The following is an 18,702-nucleotide window of genomic DNA, read 5'->3' as shown; positions in this document are numbered from 1 at the left end:
TTCAGGCTCCTCTCCTGTGGAACCAGCTCCCAATTCAGATCAGGGAGACAGACACCCTCTCTACTTTTAAGATTAGGCTTAAAACTTTCCTTTTTGCTAAAGCTTATAGTTAGGGCTGGATCAGGTGACCCTGAACCATCCCTTAGTTATGCTGCTATAGACGTAGACTGCTGGGGGGTTCCCATGATGCACTGTTTCTTTCTCTTTTTGCTCTGTATGCACCACTCTGCATTTAATCATTAGTGATCGATCTCTGCTCCCCTCCACAGCATGTCTTTTTCCTGGTTCTCTCCCTCAGCCCCAACCAGTCCCAGCAGAAGACTGCCCCTCCCTGAGCCTGGTTCTGCTGGAGGTTTCTTCCTGTTAAAAGGGAGTTTTTCCTTCCCACTGTAGCCAAGTGCTTGCTCACAGGGGGTCGTTTTGACCGTTGGGGTTTTACATAATTATTGTATGGCCTTGCCTTACAATATAAAGCGCCTTGGGGCAACTGTTTGTTGTGATTTGGCGCTATATAAAAAAAATTGATTGATTGATTGATTGATCACATTGTTGGCCACATTAGAGACAACGACTGGTCGTGTTACACTCCGAAAATCCAAATGTTCTCTTTACAGCATGAACTCTCATGTGTCGGTTCAAACTGTCTCTTCGTCTGAATGTGTCACCACAGTTAGAACAGCTAAATGATTTATCTCCTGTATGAATTCCTATGTGGGAATTTAAATGGCTCTTTTGTCTAAATCTTTCACCACACTGAGAACAGCTAAATGGTTTATCTCCTGTATGAATTCTTACATGTTTTGTCAGATCATTTATTCCTCTAAATCTTTTATCACATTCAGAGCAGCCAAATGGTTTCTGTCCCGTGTGAATTCTCATGTGTTTGTTCAGATTACCCCTTTGTCTAAAGCTTTTACCACATTCAGAACACCCAAATGGTTTCTCTCCTGTATGAATCCTCATATGTTTATTCAGAGTGCCCATTTCTCTAAATCTTTTACTGCAGTTATAGCAACAAAATGGTTTCTCTCCCGTATGGATTCTCATGTGTTTGTTCAGAGTACCTTTGTGTCCAAATCTTCTATCACACTCAGAACAGCGAAATGGCTTCTCTCCTTTATGAACTTTCATGTGTTTATTTAGATTTCCCATTTCTCTAAATCTTTCACCACACTCTGAGCAAACAAATGGTTTCTCTCCTGTATGAATTCTTATGTGATTCCTCAGATGGCTCTTTTGTCCAAATCTTTTACTACAATCAGGGCAATTAAATGGCTTCTCACTTGATCTAATTCTCTTGTGCCGTTTCAAAAAGTTCATGTGGCCAAATGATTTTCCACATTCAGAGCTCTTACACTGGGTCTTGGTAATATTACATTGATTACTTGCAGACACTGTATAGTTTTGGTGACATATCGAACTTGGAGTTTCCATGTTCTGCTTCCATTCATAGCTGTCATCAGTCTCAGCTTCAGAACAGTTTGTACTCTTGCCACCCGTATCTGGTTGGAAATGATTACATGAAGCAGAGTTGGTGACTGCTTGCGATCCTCCACAGTCTTCTCCATCAGCTTCTGTTTTCAGTGTGCTGCATTCAGTTGAGCTGCTGGCTCGATGCTTTGCCTCTTTGCTTTCAACAGTTGGGTTTTGATGAAGTTGTGATATTTCTGGTTTTTCCTCATTTTCACTTTTCACAATGACAACAGTGATAGGAAACTTGATAATACCAGCTTCCTCCACCTGGTGAAGCTGCTGTTTCTCCTGTTCCTCCTTCACATCTGGATGCTTTGAGTCCTCTTGGTGTACGTTGGGATTCCAGTCTTGCTGGTCAGGAAGAATGTCTCCGTTTTTGACTGGTAGATGCTGCATATCTGCAATACAGTAAGAAAACTGATATCATTAAAATAAAAGAGATGTCCCAAACAAGTTAGCTGTTTTTGGTCTTGAAACCAGATCCTTCTCAGTACCAATTTGATACTTCTTTGTCCAAAATGCACTTGTGTGCAGAACGTATGAGCACATTAAAATCAATCAAATGTACATGTTTGACAGTTGAAGAGCTCAGCCATCAAAGCTATTCCTTAAAACCATTACTCCTGCGCAGCTTTTCTGGCATCCCTGTGGAGGTTGGGGGGCATTGAACCAGAATGGGCAATGTTCAAAGATTCCATTGCTGAAGGTGCAGCGGGGAGCAGTGGCCTGTTGATCTTCAGTGCCTTAAGGGGTGGCAACCCTCGAACACTGTGGTGGACACCGATGGTCAGGAATCCCGTCCAACTGAAGGACTAGTCCTTCTGGGATATGTTATCTCAGAGGACTGCAGAGGCAGTTGTGAGTTACTGACAGTCCCGAAGGGAAGCAGCCTCTGCTGTAAGGGAGGCAAAGCAGCAAGTGTGGAAGGAGTTCGGAGTAACCATGGAGAAGGACTTTTGGTCGGCACCAAGGGGCTGGTGGTGCACTGTGAGGCACCTCAGGAGAGGAAAAGGGGGAACCATCCAAGCTATCTATGGTAAGGATGGGACTTCGTTGACCTCAAATGAGGAGGTAATCAAACGCTGGAAGGAACACTTTGAGGAACTCCTGCTTCAGACTGGAGCACCCTCTATAGTAGGGGCAGAGCTGGAAGCTGATGGGGGATCATCATCAATTTCCCTGGTAGAAGTCACTGAGGAAGTCAAGCAACTCCGCAGTGGCAAAGCCCCAGGAGTTCAGATCATTCCAGAAATGCTCAAGGCTCTGGGTGTGGCAGGATCTTCTTGGCTGAGACTCTCTTCAACATTGTGTGGAGGTCTGGGACAGTGCTGGAGTGGCAAACTGGGGTGGTGGTCCTGATATTTAAAAAAGGGGACCAGAGAGTGTGTGCCAATTACAGTGGCATTACACTACTCAGCCTCCATGGTAGAGACAGACCAATTATCGGCCAGGCCAATTATCGGCGCAGATATTCTGTATCTTTGCGGATGTCTGTATTGCCCATTTATCCTGGCTGATACACCGATATGACAGTTTTTTTTTTGTTTGTTTTTTTTTTTTTGCAGTGCTGCATGGAGTGACTCACTGATTGCAAAGTTCTGGCTTAATGCCTACATTTTTTAAAAAGAGACCACCAGTCAGCAACTTTAGCACTCTGTGAGGCCACAGTGCTGTGTAACGGCAGCTCAGAGTGAAGCAGAGCACAGCTGAAAATAGCGTCTCTGTTCACCTGATTGAAAGGAAAAAAACCCCATTATAATCCTTCTTTAAATAATCCAGAGTTCCTGCTGTGTCCGTAGCTGTTGTTACATTTAGAAGTTAATGGTTTATTTAACAGTTTAAAGGCTTTGCATTTCCAAAAAGCTCCAAGTTTGCTCAAAAAAGAAAAAGTAAAAGACTATGTGAGCACGGGGGAAGGAGCGAGAAAGAGAGAGAGAGAGAGAGAGAGAGAGAGAGAGAGAGAGGAGGGGGCGTCACTCATTTCCACATATAGTTATAGTATAATAGTTTTCATTGGAACTGTTTCCAAACTGTACAAACTGTTCACCGTTTACAAAGTAAACAGCAGACTTTTTGGCACACACTCTCTGGTCCCCCTTTTTAAATATGGGGACCACCACCCCAGTTTGCCACTCCTTAGGCACTGTCCCAGACCTCAACGCAATGTTGAAGAGACATCTCATCCAAGACAATCCCTCCACACTCAGAGCCTTCAGCATTTCTGGACGGATCTCATCAACCCCCGGGGCCTTGCCACTGCAGAGTTGTTGACTACCTCAGTGACTTCCACCAGGGAAATTGAAAAAAATCCTCCATCAGCTTCCAGCTCTGCCCCTACTATAGACGGTGCTCCAGTCTGATGCAGGAGTTCCTCAAAGTGTTCCTTCCAGTGCTGGATTACATCCTCAGTTGAGGTCAACAGAGTCCCATCCTTACTGTAGACAGCTTGGATGGTTCCCCGTTTTCCCCTCCTGAGGTGCCTCACGGTCCACCAGAAGCACCTTGGTGCCCACCGAAAGTCCTTCTCCATGTTTGCTCCGAACTCCTTCCACACCCGCTGTTTTGCCTCCCCCACAGCAGAGGCTGCTGCCCTTCGGGCCTGTCTGTACCTTGCAACTGCCTCTGGAGTCCTCCAAGATAACATATCCTGGAAGGACTCCTTTTTCAGTCGGATGGCTTCCCTGAACACCACGGTGTTCGAGGGTTGCTGCCCCTTGAGGGACCTAAGACCTTCAGGCCACAGCTCCTCGCTGCAGCTTCAGCAATGGAAGCTTTGAACATTGCCCATTCTGGTTCAATGCTCCCAACCTCCACAGGGATGCTAGAGAAGCTCTGCCAGAGGTGTGAGTTAAGGATCTGTTGGACAGTGGGCTTCTCCAGACATTCCCAGTTCACCTGCACTATCCATGTGGGCTTACCAGGTCTGTCCAAAGTCCTCCCCACCCTCTGATCCAACTCACCACCAGATGGTGATCAGTTGACAGCTCTGCCCCTTTCTTCAACCGAATGTCCAGAACATGTGGCCTCAAATCAGATGATACGATCACAAAATCGATCATCAATCTTCAGCCTAGGGTGGTCTGGTACACTTATGAGCATCCTTATGTTCGAACATGGTGTTTGTTATGGACAGTCTGTGAATAGCACAGAAGTCCAATAACAAACAACCATTCGGGTTTAGATCAGGGAAGTCATTCCTCCAAATCACACCTCTCCAGGTGTCTCTGTCATTGCCCACGTGTGCGTTGAAGTCCCCCAGCAGAACAATGGAGTCCCCCACCAGATCCCCATACAGGACTCCATTCAGGGACTCCAAGAAGGCCGAATACTCCGAAATGTGTCCCAACTTGTGTGAAATATAAATAAAAACAGAATACAATGATTTGCAAATCCTCTTCAACCTATATTCAGTTGAATACACCACAAAGACAAGATATTTAATGTTCAAACTGATAATTTTTGTGGAAATATTTGCTCATTTTGAATTGGAGGCATGCAACAGGTTTCAAAAAGGTTGGGACAGTGGTATGTTTACCACTGTGTTCCATCACCTTTCCTTCTAACAACATTCAATAAGCATTTGGGAACTGAGGACACTAATTGTTGAAGCTTTGTATTTTGTTTTTCAAAATGTTTTTGTTTTTCAAAATGAGCAAATATTGGCACAAAAACAAAGACGCTGGCCCCTCCTCATGCGATCGTGTCTGTGCACAATTATCAGCACGTCATGAGGGCATTAGCACCTGCCCACACATGTGCATTGCGTGTTCACCAGCTAGGTTGCAGTACACAGCGGTCAACTGTTCCAGCAACCGGACCCTCAGCCACAGCTGACAATGTTGGAGTCATGGTGTGTGCGTGTGTTGGGTGGGGGGGGGGGGGGCACAGCAACAACACACTCTACAAGCCATTTGTGTGTGTGTGTGTGTGTGTGTGTGTGTGTGGGGAGGGGAGTTCAGCACAGTCACATCCATGTGTTTTGCTTGGTAACGCATACTCATGCTGCACAGACAGCTCAAATGTGGTCATCTGCACTCTACTTTCATGCCTGAAGCGTGAGAGTAGAGTGCCTTTTCTAAGTGCCCAGAGAGCAGTGTTGTATGTTCATGTGTGCCACCTGGAATTTGGCCGACATCTGCCAAGAGAGGGGTCAAATGGGCACTCGTCTTTCAGCCGCTGGTGTACACAAATGGTTGTGGCGACAGCGGTACGAAGCATTTAAAGTGGCTGATTTTTCACAAGTGGCATGCAATTCCTCCTTCGTGCGCCAGTTGGCTTCAATCATGTTATGTGTGAAGGGGCCCTAAGAAATGATTCAATCCACCAACATCATGGCTTTGTCATGGCACACATCAAATCCACTACCCCCCTCCCACCACAACGGACCCCTTCCAGTTTGCATACCGAGCCAAACGATCTACAGGGGACACAATCTGCTCTCTCTGATCGCCGGCCACTAGCTCAAAACTTCACTAATAGACCCACACTTTAGATAAAGTTGAGGCCATGGCCTGCTCCGTGTCCTAATAAAATGAAACTAAAAGGGTAAAAAGCATAGTAACATAGTATGCCAGTATGCTAACCATACGAAAGTGAAAATAAGTGCTTCTTAAGTCTGGAGCTGAAAGTCTCTACAGAATCCGACTGTTTTATTGATGCAGGGAGATCATTCCACAAAGCAGGTGCATGATAAGAGAAAGCTCTATGACCCGCAGACTTTTTATTCACCCTAGGGACACAAAGTAGTCCTGCACCCTGAAAATGCACAGCCTGCGCCGGTACGTAGGGTTTAATTAAGTCAGGTAAGTAGGGAGGTGACAGTCCGTGAACAATTTTATAGGTTAGTAGCAGAACCTTAAAATCTGGTCTCACAGGGAGAGGAAGCCAGTGAAGAGATGCCAAAATGGGTGTAATGTGGTCAAACTTTCTGCTTCCTGTCAAAAGTCTGGCAACAGCATTCTGAACCAACTGGAGAGCCCTAATGCTGGACTGCAGTAAACCAGAAAATAGAACATTGCAGTAGTCCAATCTAGAAGAGATAAATGCATGAATCAGGGTCTCAGCATCAGCCATAAACAGGATGGGATGAATCGTTCTTATATTTCGTAGATGGAAGTAAGCAGTCCTCGTAATGTCTCTAATGTGGAGGTCAAAGGACAACGTGGGATCAAAAATTAGCCCAAGGTTCCTCACTTTGTCAGTGTGATGTATGACACGTAAGCCTAGGGGAGGTGATGGTCTAGTGGTTAAGGTGTTGGGCTTGAGTCCAGACGATCATGGGTTCAAATCCCCGCCTGACTGGAAAAATCACTAAGGGCCCTTGGGCAAGGCCTTTAATGCCCTATTGCTCCCGGTGTGTAGTGAGCACCTTGTATGGCAGCACCCTGACATTGGGGTGAATGTGAGGCATAATTGTAAAGCGCTTTGAGCGTCTGATGCAGATGGAAAAGCGCTATATAAATGCAGTCCATTTACCATTTCCATTTAAGCATTAGCTGGTCAAATTGATGCCAATGTCTCACTGGACCAAGAACCATCATTTCACTCTAGTCAGAGTTTAAAAATAGGAAATATTAGCCCTATCAACTGTCTGTTTTCACAGTGTTCATCCTTGATCCAAAATACAAAAATATACCAAACGGCAAATATCAGCTCTTTTTTTTAAAACACACACACACACACGCCACTTGGTCATTATAATGTAGATGGTTTGAATCCACTGGAGAGATGCCAATAGACAATGTAGATAGCAACTGGCAAGGTTGAAGTAGCTAACTGAAGGTCACAGTACTTAAAGGAGAGTATAGATATTCTTTTGAAACCCTTCTGATAGGCACCATGACACAGCATTGAATTAGAAAACATGGAATAGTGCAGTGAGTGTCAGTGTACATTTCTAGGAGTTGGCAGGACAGCTGGACTAAGTGAAGGCACCTGGATCATCATTTCTGCTTCAGCATGAAAAGAAGAATCGGCTATGCCCAACTCAAGCTGGGGTAAGGTGGGAAAATGGTAGAAGTAAGTGGCAGTATGGATACAGAGTGTAATATGGCTAGTAGATGGGGATTTAGTGAAGATTTGAGTGACTGGGACACTAAGTAAAACGGTACTAAACTGAAACTGGGGTCTTTATAGGGTATCAGCAGGATGTTGAGTGACAGCAACAGTGAGGCTGTTTTGTAACCAAAGTTTGAAGGAAAGCGCAAAGAATGATTTATGATTGAGGATGGAATGTCATTTGAGGCACATTGCCCAGTAAGCTGGGGATTTCAAGTAAGCCAAAGTATTGCAGTGTGGGGCACTGTTGGGTATTTGCAGAGACAGAACAGGTGTTTAAGGTAACTAACATTTTGGGAAAGAGTGTGCAGTCTGAACAATAACACAGATATGAGCACAGATTAGATTTTGGAGGATGTGGGTGGAGCTGAAGTGGTGCCTGTCAAACCAATGAAGAAGAATGTGGTGGGTGAATAAACTCTATTTCTGTTATACTGGCATTTGACTCAGATGTACTGCTCAGCAGTGTACTCCTGGGATATCTGAGCTGTCAGGCTGGTTTTAACCACCACTTGCTCAGTTGCTTTGGTCATGTGGCAGGTGTTTCTAGGAGCAGTGTACACAGTGTGCAAGCCGGCATGAATAAGGAAGCAAGAGGAAGCAGGGTTTTCATTAGAAGTTTTGGCCACAAGTCCTGGGACACACTTGGAATTGAAAATGTGAGCCCCAAATTCCAGTGACAACTGTGGAAGCAAAAGAAATTCAACATCTGTAAAGTATGTACACTACAACAGTTTCTGAACACATTTGCTGCTTTCTTGTGAAAATCCTGATCAAACTGAGTATGTTTAGGGTTAGGGTTAGGGTTATTATGTTCATGGGTGTAGTTTAGTTATTATACCAGACAAGGAGTCTGTCTTAATAGACCATGAATATATTTTTGTTCATGCTCAAAACTTTCTACAGTTCTCGACTAGTAGCAGAAAATATTTACAGTATTATAGCACCACCTGCAGGTCAGTGCAGACAATTCATGAGGTAATCTCTCAAGTTTATTTATTTCCTGGTTCACATGTGAAGAAGACTATCTCTATGGCTCACTTAATGCTGTCTAAAATTGTACATTTCTGCCACAAAACTGTTTGCAAAAAGGAAGTCAGATTAAGAATAAAAGGTTGAAAATCAAGCATGCTGTCAGTTCTTTTTGGCATCCTTCAGCATGACTGATGTTAGGCTTGCTGGATAGCTAAATTGTGCAAGCATAGACAGAAAGATGGCATAGCCATAATTTAGCCCTGGGGATTATGTGCTTGCATTCTTACCAATAGGTTCCTCCTCCCTACAAGACTGAATTTACTGTTTAGACTACAAAGAGGAGGAAAATTTCTTAGCTGTGCCACGTATAGTGATGTGAGTGGCCCTTGAAGTGGGGGTGGGGGTGTGTGAAAATTTTGTTCATGACATTATGTGCCGTAGCATCTAGTAGGGGTCTGGGGGACCTCCCCTACAAAACTTTGGAAATTACATGAAATTTTGTGCAATCTGGTGCAATTTTGCCAAATTTTGCATCACATTTTGTTACTCAAACTTTTTCTTTTTTCTATAATGTAGGTGTGAAACTCATCTCAGGATTGCTGAACTTTTAAGGGAAGCAGGCAACGATCATGTGCAGGTTGTAAAATAACATTTCCTTTTCTGCATCAGTGTTTTGCAGTTTTTAAACAATCCAATTTTACTGTCACCGGTAGCCAGAACTGTAAAGGTTCTCAGCATAAAAATGTTTCCTTTTGTCAGCCCTCCTATGCTTTTAACAGACTGATAAAAAAAAAAAAAAAAAGTGTTATGACTTATTTATACAGTGTTTTCACTGACGTCAGAATTTTTGGTATCCCAGCCATTTTGTCGATGTTGCACCACTGGTGAGTAAACAATAGCTAGATGCATATATTCTGCTCTCTCCGATAGGGAAAGTTTGCTAAAAACGTAAAAAAAAACTTTGCGAGACAGCCGTGAGATATAGAGATAGACTCAGCAGCTATGATGGACAATCACGCTATGAGATGAAGACAGTTGATTGGTGATGAAGATTGTGTGAAATCCCGTCATCTGCTGGTCGGAGAGTGAGAATTCACTGCCTGATGTTATGTACATGGACATCGTGAATTATTTATTATTTTCACCTGGACCTCTCAGAGGACTTGAAAAACTACAAAAACTTGGATGTGTGTAACTAGCTTGTTTGTGGCTGGGCCAGAGAAAAAGTGTCACGGCTCATGAAGGACAAATGGAAAAGTAACATTTCAGCACATCCACAGCACAGATTTTGTTGTTCTCCTACGTTAATGTTTCCTGCTGCTCTGCCACACATGCAGGTAAGATGCATGTTAAATACTTTTCAAACTAAAGTTAATTTGCTTTAATATCTGTCACTGTTAAATGTCAAATGTTGGAATTTGTGCTTTGACTTCAGGCTCTGTTTGGCTTAATGATCATTAATTAACAGCCTTAAAACAATTTAACCCTCAAGCAACTGAGTGGGGTAATTTATGACCCTGTGACATATATTTTTTGCACAATTTTTCTAATTTTAATCAGAAAAACTTTCCTACCACGATTTTCTTAATGTATTTGCCCTGCAACTGTTCACTGAATTTTGCAAGGATCGGCTGATCCATGTGGAAATCTAGTCCAAACTTGTGCGGGGGTCACTTATGACCACGGGAAGATCTATGAGACTTTCAACATTATAGCTTCAGATGATATTGCAATTTGCCAGCTCTAATCATATTTTACCATTTTGCAGGGAAGCATGGCCAACAGACCTAGAATAGCACGATTTACAGCTGCACAAGCATCGAGACTGATTCTTGATTCCCAGAATGAGGATGAAAATAGCTGCATTGATGAAGACAGTGAAGATGTGTTGTGTTAAAGTATTGACATATTTGCTAGTCACCAGTTCTTCTATATTCTGATGCTATAATTATCCTACCACCAGTGGCAGCTGGTGCTAAAAATTTTAAGGGGGGGGGGGGGGGGGGGTACATTTGGAGGAAACAAAATAAAAAACACTTCATATGGGGGCAACAAGAAAACAAACTAAAGACAAATCAAAATCACAACAACCTACTTTATTGCTGCACACCACCATTCAGTGACAGTATTTGAACAGAAATTTTGCCCTCCTTTCTTTCTGGACTGCAAATTTCTCAATGACCCTCTGATTAAAGTCTATCATCTCTGTCACCAGTTTTTCTGTTGACAGCACAGCCAGTGCATTCAGCCTGTCCTGGTTCATGGTATTTCTGAGAAACATCTTCATTCTTTTCAAGGTGGAGAAGCACCTCTCAGCTTCTGCAGTGGTCATGGGTCTGGTGATGAGGACCTTTAGGAGAGCAACAGTCTCTGAAAAGACCTCTCCAAGATTATTTTCCATGAACAGCTGGAAAAGGTTCACAGCACCACAGCAGGACTTGAACGCCTCCTTGCTGTAGTAGTGCAGCAGATAATTGAAGCAATCCTTCAAATGGTGATACAAGCACCAAATTTGGCACAAATACTCCTTAGACATTACTCTTTTGAAAAAAACTGACTGGTCACTTGAATTTTCAATAGGCAGCCATGTAGGGGTCAATTGAAGAATTACACAGGGTCAAAATTTAAAAATGCTCCAATCAAACTGAAAACTACACCACATTGATCATAATGATTCCAAAACGGTATAGTTTGGACTATCTGTGACTGAAATGGAGTTATGGGATAAAAACAGCAAGAATGGTGATAAAGGTCAACTTTTTGTTTGTACAGGGGTCAGAAGTTAAACCTCTGGGGTCGATGCCGTTGGATACGACGGCTAAGACCAAGCTTTACTAAATTATAAATAATTTTTGAATGATATGAGATAGAAACTTTTTTTTTTGCTGAAAAGTTAACTCCGTGGACTTTCGAGCCAGCCATGGGCCATCTTTGTACTCCTCATAGAAGCTGGGTGATGACGTGTGCAATGTGAGTGTCCAATCGGAATTGGTTCACCATCACATGGTCTTCCAAAATCTAATCGTAGGGCAGATTTACCTCACGTGAAAAACCAAAGATCGTTTTCAGGAGTGATGTGTTACTAGTTGGCCCGCTTGAATAGCCCCCTGGGTGCTCCAATGAGTACGTACTATTAGTACATACTCAGTGCGCCCTGCACCATTACGCACAGTGATCAGTGAAAGCAGGAGAAGAAGGAGAGCCTGTGATGACAATCTCACGTGCTCAAACAAAGAGTGTGTAACTATCAGGATTGCTCCACTAGTTTGCATGTGAATGTTACTGGATAACTCTGTTGCTTTCTCTGCATAAAGCACTGTTTACCATATCAATGGACAACAAAACGCATAGACCATTTTGTATATATTGTTCAAAATGTGCATTTGTGTTTATTGTTTGAACCTTTTTGTTGTACAGTCTTTCACACAAGACCTCAAATTACCTTCATAACGTGTCAAAACAGTTGTTTATTATAGTTTGCTGTGTGTTTTGAATAAATGTGTGTGGAAAATTATTTTTTGCTTTATTTTTTCCATGCCTATTTTTAATTGTAAACCTTTATTACGCTTATAAAACACAACAAAAACATATATTCTGAAAGCACAGGTTGTCCTGAAAAAAAAAAAAAGAAACATAAAACTTGATTGTGGGATGCAGAAAGAGCTGTTAACAGCAATAATAAAACATTTATGCCAGGCCAGTGAACTGTCCAAAAAATGCCCTCGGACCCCAGAGGGTTAAAGTTGCTGCAATTTTGGTAAAACGTGATGTGTGCTTTTATTATACATAATGACCACTTACGGGTTCGTGTGGCCGTCGGGCTGCACGACAGCGACACGTAGATGTTAACGCGTAGGTGCCAAATTACATTTGTAAAATACACTTTGTAAAAATTCACCTCGCCACCACAGAAAAACAAAACCCAAGACAATAAAGATGCACAAAGTGAAACAAAGTATAACTGACCGTCACACAGCAGCTCACTCTGACCCAAACGGAAACAAGGCGGCGCCTTGTTCCTCTCACCGAACCACCGAGCGAACGGCTCACAACACCGTATGTAACAAGGTTACTACGCTCACTTCTTAACCATGAAGGCTTTATTATTGGTGACTAAACTGACCCGTCTCTTGCTGCTGCTGCTACTGCTGCTACTTCTTCTTCTTCTCCTCCTCCTTCTTCGTCATCACTTTCTTCTTCGCCTCTGATTAATTGGCGGTTGGCAAACCAATTGGCGCATTACCGCCACCTAGTTGAACACGGCGCGAGACAGCCGGCTGAAAAACAAAGGAGGCGATAAAAAAGAAACAACACGACACCTGCAGCCGAGGCGACCTCAGTGCACCTTTCACCGTTTCCCCAACACCCAGATACTTCACTGCTTATTTCACAATCATCCTAATTTTCTCTGCCCTTCTTGAACGTGCTGAACAATGAATCACATCTACAGTAAACAAATTAATGTTGGACTTTTTGACAAAAAAAATCCATAAAGCATATCTGTAGTGAGTGACAGCACTACAAGGCTGACAAGTATGACTACACACCGGGGGCTCCGTACAGGAGGGTGCCAGTTACATTGTCGGACTCGGGGATAGGTAGCCGTTTTAAGAATGCAAAAAGGTTATTTAGTAAGGAACTGTAATGATCCAGGCCACCACATGTACCGTGCATTTATGCTAATGCTCAGCAGGCATGAAGATGTGAATGGCATGCCTGTTTATTGCAGAATTCAAAAACACATAGCCTAATAATACACTCAACAAAAATATAAACGCAACACTTTTGGTTTTGCTCCCATTTCGTATGAGATGAACTCAAAGATCTAAAACTTTTTCCACATACACAATATCACCATTTCCCTCAAATATTGTTCACAAACCAGTCTAAATCTGTGATAGTGAGCACTTCTCCTTTGCTGAGATAATCCATCCCACCTCACAGGTGTGCCATATCAAGATGCTGATTAGACACCATGATTAGTGCACAGGTGTGCCTTAGACTGCCCACAATAAAAGGCCACTCTGAAAGGTGCAGTTTTATCACACAGCACAATGCCACAGATGTCGCAAGATTTAAGGGAGCGTGCAATTGGCATGCTGACAGCAGGAATGTCAACCAGAGCTGTTGCTCGTGTATTGAATGTTCATTTCTCTACCATAAGCCGTCTCCAAAGGCGTTTCAGAGAATTTGGCAGTACATCCAACCAGCCTCACAACTGCAGACCACGTGTAACCACACCAGCCCAGGACCTCCACATCCAGCATGTTCACCTCCAAGATCGTCTGAGACCAGCCACTCGGACAGCTGCTGAAACAATCGGTTTGCATAACCAAAGAATTTCTGCACAAACTGTCAGAAACCGTTTCAGGGAAGCTCATCTGCATGCTCGTTGTCCTCATCGGGGTCTCGACCTGACTCCAGTTCGTCATCGTAACCGACTTGAGTGGGCAAATGCTCACATTCGCTGGCGTTTGGCACGTTGGAGAGTTGTTCTCTTCACGGATGAATCCCGGTTCACACTGTTCAGGGCAGATGGCAGACAGCGTGTGTGGCGTTGTGTGGGTGAGCGGTTTTCTGATGTCAGTGTTGTGGATCGAGTGGCCCATGGTGGCGGTGGGGTTATGGTATGGGCAGGCGTCTGTTATGGACGAAGAACACAGGTGCATTTTATTGATGGCATTTTGAATGCACAGAGATACCGTGACGAGATCCTGAGGCCCGTTGTTGTGCCATACATCCAAGAACATCACCTCATGTTGCAGCAGGATAATGCACGGCCCCATGTTGCAAGTATCTGTACACAATTCTTGGAAGCTGAAAATGTCCCAGTTCTTGCATGGCCGGCATACTCACCGGACATGTCACCCATTGAGCATGTTTGGGATGCTCTGGACCGGCGTATACGACAACGTGTACCAGTTCCTGCCAATATCCAGCAACTTCGCACAGCCATTGAAGAGGAGTGGACCAACATTCCACAGACCACAACTGACAACCTGATCAACTCTATGAGAAGGAGATGTGTTGCACTGCATGAGGCAAATGGTGGTCACACCAGATACTGACTGGTATCCCCCCCAATAAAACAAAACTGCACCTTTCAGAGTGGCCTTTTATTGTGGGCAGTCTAAGGCACACCTGTGCACTAATCATGGTGTCTAATCAGCATCTTGATATGGCACACCTGTGAGGTGGGATGGATTATCTCAGCAAAGGAGAAGTGCTCACTATCACAGATTTAGACTGGTTTGTGAACAATATTTGAGGGAAATGGTGATATTGTGTATGTGGAAAAAGTTTTAGATCTTTGAGTTCATCTCATACAAAATGGGAACAAAACCAAAAGTGTTGCGTTTATATTTTTGTTGAGCGTAAATAAGAGTGACTTAGTAAGCTCTTTTAACTTGGCCCTACGAGTAAATAAAATATTTATTCCCACATGTGTGTAGGCCTCTTTGTTATATGTACAAGGGCCGTCATTGTCAATACACATAGGGAGGCGTCAATTACACTATGTAACAAATTTTTATTTTTGTTTTGTTCCTGGGTACACAGTGTGTTTTCCTAACCTGTTATGCCTTAAATAAATAGAAAATAGCTGTTATTCCACAGAAACTTTGCTTCTGTGATCAGGACAATGATATTTTGAAATTTGTCTGTTTTCAAGAATATTCTCGATTCGCCTTCACTACTACTGAGTAGTCTTCTAGAATATTCTTTAACTGCTAGAACTGTCCAGAATTTTCTAGAAATTTCCAGAATTATCTAGAAATTTCAAGAAACTTTTAGAACTTTCTAGAACTTAAAAAAAAAAAAAAAATCAAAGTTTGTGCTGAAAGTAGTCATTTTTCCATAGACTTTAGACATAAGCAGTTGAAATATAACGCTTAGAAGCCAGGAACAAAAATTGTGTTACACAGTGTAATCATTCTCAGTCTTTTAACACTGGCACTGCACTAACATACATATATACAGCCTGCCTTTTGGTGCCTTCCGGCCTAAAGTTGCACCCATGCCAATGGGCACCAGGCATGGTGACCACCATGAGACACAAAGTGGACACATGTACCCAATCTGGCACACTCTGCACACCCTACAACACCTACTGCACACTTGGCTAGATGTGGGTAAAGTAAGTATTGGGTAAAGTAAAAGTATTGTTACTTTATAATAGTCATGGCTCAAGTATAAGTAAGAGTACACATTAAAAAATGAGTTTAAAAAAGGCTGCTCAGGTAGTGAGTAAGTTTATAAAGGTATATTCAAATATACAGCAATGTCCCAAATAAAATAAAAAAGTGCTTGTCTAAAACAACATAGCATCTGGTCATTCAAGTGCCAAATAGTTTTGCAAAAAACAAACAAACAACAACAAAAAACAACGTCAAAAAACAAACAAAAACTAAATAAAATAAATCATACATTTACAAAACAAAAACATGGGAATGTAGAATTGAAAGGAGGCAATTTATTCTAAATATAACGATTAAATTATCACTTTTACAGTCAGCTTTCTAAAGACATGTCAGGGGATGAATACATGAACATTTCCAAGTCACTGAATGCGTTTTGGACGTCATTTTCATCAGTCATCAAGAAATACAAACATGAATAGGTGTGAAGCAGGTAGTTCTCAAAAACTGAGTGGCTACTCTCAAACTTTCTTTGGAATGTGTTGAGATGGAGGAATGGTTGTATACTAAATGAACTTAAGGTGACCACACAAAACATGAAATATCTTGGTTCATACTGGTAAATAGACTGCATTTTTATAGCGCTTTTCCATCTGCATCAGACGTTCAAAGCCCTTTACAAATAATGCCTCACATTCACCCCGATGTGAGGGTGCTGCCATACAAGGCGCTCACTACACACCAGGAGCAACCTCACCAAAGAGTGAGCATTCTCACCAAGTGCCCTTAGTGATTTTCCGGTCAGGTTGGGATTTGAACCGAGGATCCTCTGATCTCAAGCCCAATGCTTTAACCACTAGACCATCACCTCCCCAAACTGCCCGCAATTAAATAAAACTCCAAGTAAATGAAGGGATCACTGGCTTTTTTTTCCCCATATCGCCCCAACTTTTTCTGAGTTGGAATTGCAGTAGTTTTATTAATCTTCCAAACGAGCTTAATCTTAATAACACAAACTCTCTTCCATTTTGTCTGCTTTATTCAATGACCAAAGCCACATTAATGTCTGTCCCCTGAATATCTAATAGTCCTTTAGGGCCCCTTCACACATAGTGTGAAGTTTGGTTGAAGTGCGTTCACTGGCGTTACCTAATATCACTAATTTCTTTAAAAATATTAGTTGTATCGACTTTTCATTTTCGTGACATTTATCCTTGACCCAAAATACACAAACATACCAACTGGCAAATGTCACCTCTCCCTAGTTTCTCTGTGATCGAAGCCATACGTATGCACACACATAAACAGAGGACATTTGGCTTTAATATATAGATTATAGGAGTAACTGATCAGTAAAACAAACCACCCATCATAATAATTGGGCCACTGGGTAAACCATTAAGGCTATATCGCAACAAGACCATAAACATATCACTTGTCTGTAAATTGAAACAAAAGAATGCATTAACCATCTAGAGTATTGATATTTCATGTAAATCTTAAAAATTATATATGTATTTTTTAAATAACATCTTACAGCATACAGTTAGGAAGTGCATAAACTATGGAGTTCAAAGTTCTTGCTCTTGTGGTTGCCACTCCTCTCTGAAGCTGTAGTATTTGGGCTATATTTGTTATGACAAACAAAGTACTCGACTTTCCTTAGGTAGACCCCTGGATCCTTCTCTGCCCTGACCATTTCTAAAAAAAAGACTCATTAACACTTACATATGGGACACATTTGGCAAAGGCAATAGACCCTTTTCCATTCTGGGCATGTTTACCCATAATTCCTAGTGTGCCACCATATTATGGGACAGAGAACGTGTTAAAAAAAAAAAAGGAGCATGTGCCACCGAGCTGTGAAGCCCCAGTTATTTCCAGAGTGAGAAAATTAATTTGTACATGGTATACAATCCATATAAACACATGCAAGAGGTCACTACATTTTTTTGACATGCCGACTTTCATCAAGGAAAAAGGGCAACCTGTATCGTTTCCCCTTGAGCGACACAGGTTGTGGTTAGCTCAGATCAAAGCAGCTAATTTCATCCCTGACTTCAACAAACGGCCTTAAAAAGTCTACTCTAAGCATTTCATTTCAGAAAAGTGTTTTTGGTGACATTCATCCTTGACCCAAAATACACAAACATGGGGGTTGGTACAGTTAGACCTTACTTGTGTGAAGCGCCTTGGGGCAACTTTGTTGTGATTTGGTGCTATATAAATGAAATTAATTAAAAATAAATGAATTAATTACATTTGGTGGATAATTCTGAAATAGGTGAAGTAATGCAAGTAAAAATACAATTTTGCTCAATTTGATTTAAAAATACCCCAAATACAGTACAGAAAAACAAACAAACAAACAAACAGATGAACTATTTTTGAGTAGAAAGTGTCTAATCATATGCAGTCATATCAATAATTCTAAATTCTACATGTACATAGTGCAGCCTTGTAATGGTTAGGGCTCAGGGTTACTGCTATGGTTAGTGGTTGTGAATAACTTAGTTTAGGAATCTAAGTATCAATAGCAAATACATGTACAAGTACACAGTCTCATGGTCACGTAACCTATATTGACCAATGCTACATACCAATAGAACTTCACTATGTGAATATGGCAACGCCACCGCCTTTTGAGTATAGCAAGAATTCTATTTTCGCGGTAAGTCGGCGGTGAGCAGACATAAACGCATGGAAAAGGATGTTACCAACAGTTGTAGATATTTGAGGGAACAAATTCTACAGCATTTGAGGAGAAACTTGAGGCTTTCTGAAAGGTATGTAAGGACTTGCAATGTTCTTCTATTGTTTATGTGGTTAGGATTAGAGACAGCTAGGCACAGCAAACTCACACAAGGTCTATTCGTGATGTCACCAAGATACTGCAGCGTACAATGAATGAAAATCAGTGTTCTTTATATTCTCAGGTGACGTCACTGGGCTGACTGATTCCCTCCCCTCCGCTAGGTGGGCCACCAGCCGGACTGGGCCGATGAGGCGGAGACGACGACAACGAAGAAGAAGAAGACGACGAGGAGGAGGCGGATGTTGA

General features: G+C 42.3%; 1 protein-coding gene across 1 annotated transcript; it reads right to left on the bottom strand.

The window, feature by feature from the left end:
* Positions 1-551: 551 nt before the first annotated feature.
* Positions 552-12,614, bottom strand: LOC117500947 (gastrula zinc finger protein XlCGF52.1-like). Its single transcript, XM_034159748.1, has 2 exons — positions 12,472-12,614; positions 552-1,871 (listed from the first exon to the last, which is right to left on the bottom strand). Exon 2 carries the CDS (start codon positions 1,867-1,869, stop codon positions 559-561), a length of 1,311 nt encoding a protein of 436 aa, XP_034015639.1. The 5' UTR covers positions 1,870-1,871; positions 12,472-12,614; the 3' UTR covers positions 552-558.
* Between the last annotated feature and the right edge of the window lie 6,088 nt (positions 12,615-18,702).

Source organism: Thalassophryne amazonica, chromosome 2, assembly GCF_902500255.1.
Source record: "Thalassophryne amazonica chromosome 2, fThaAma1.1, whole genome shotgun sequence".
NCBI lineage: Eukaryota > Metazoa > Chordata > Actinopteri > Batrachoidiformes > Batrachoididae > Thalassophryne > Thalassophryne amazonica.
This window is presented reverse-complemented; position numbering and strand designations above follow the sequence as displayed.

Bases quoted from the DNA above. Each gene is read 5' to 3' on its own strand.
- LOC117500947 (XM_034159748.1), bottom strand. From the start codon at position 1,869: ATGCAGCATCTACCAGTCAAAAACGGAGACATTCTTCCTGACCAGCAA.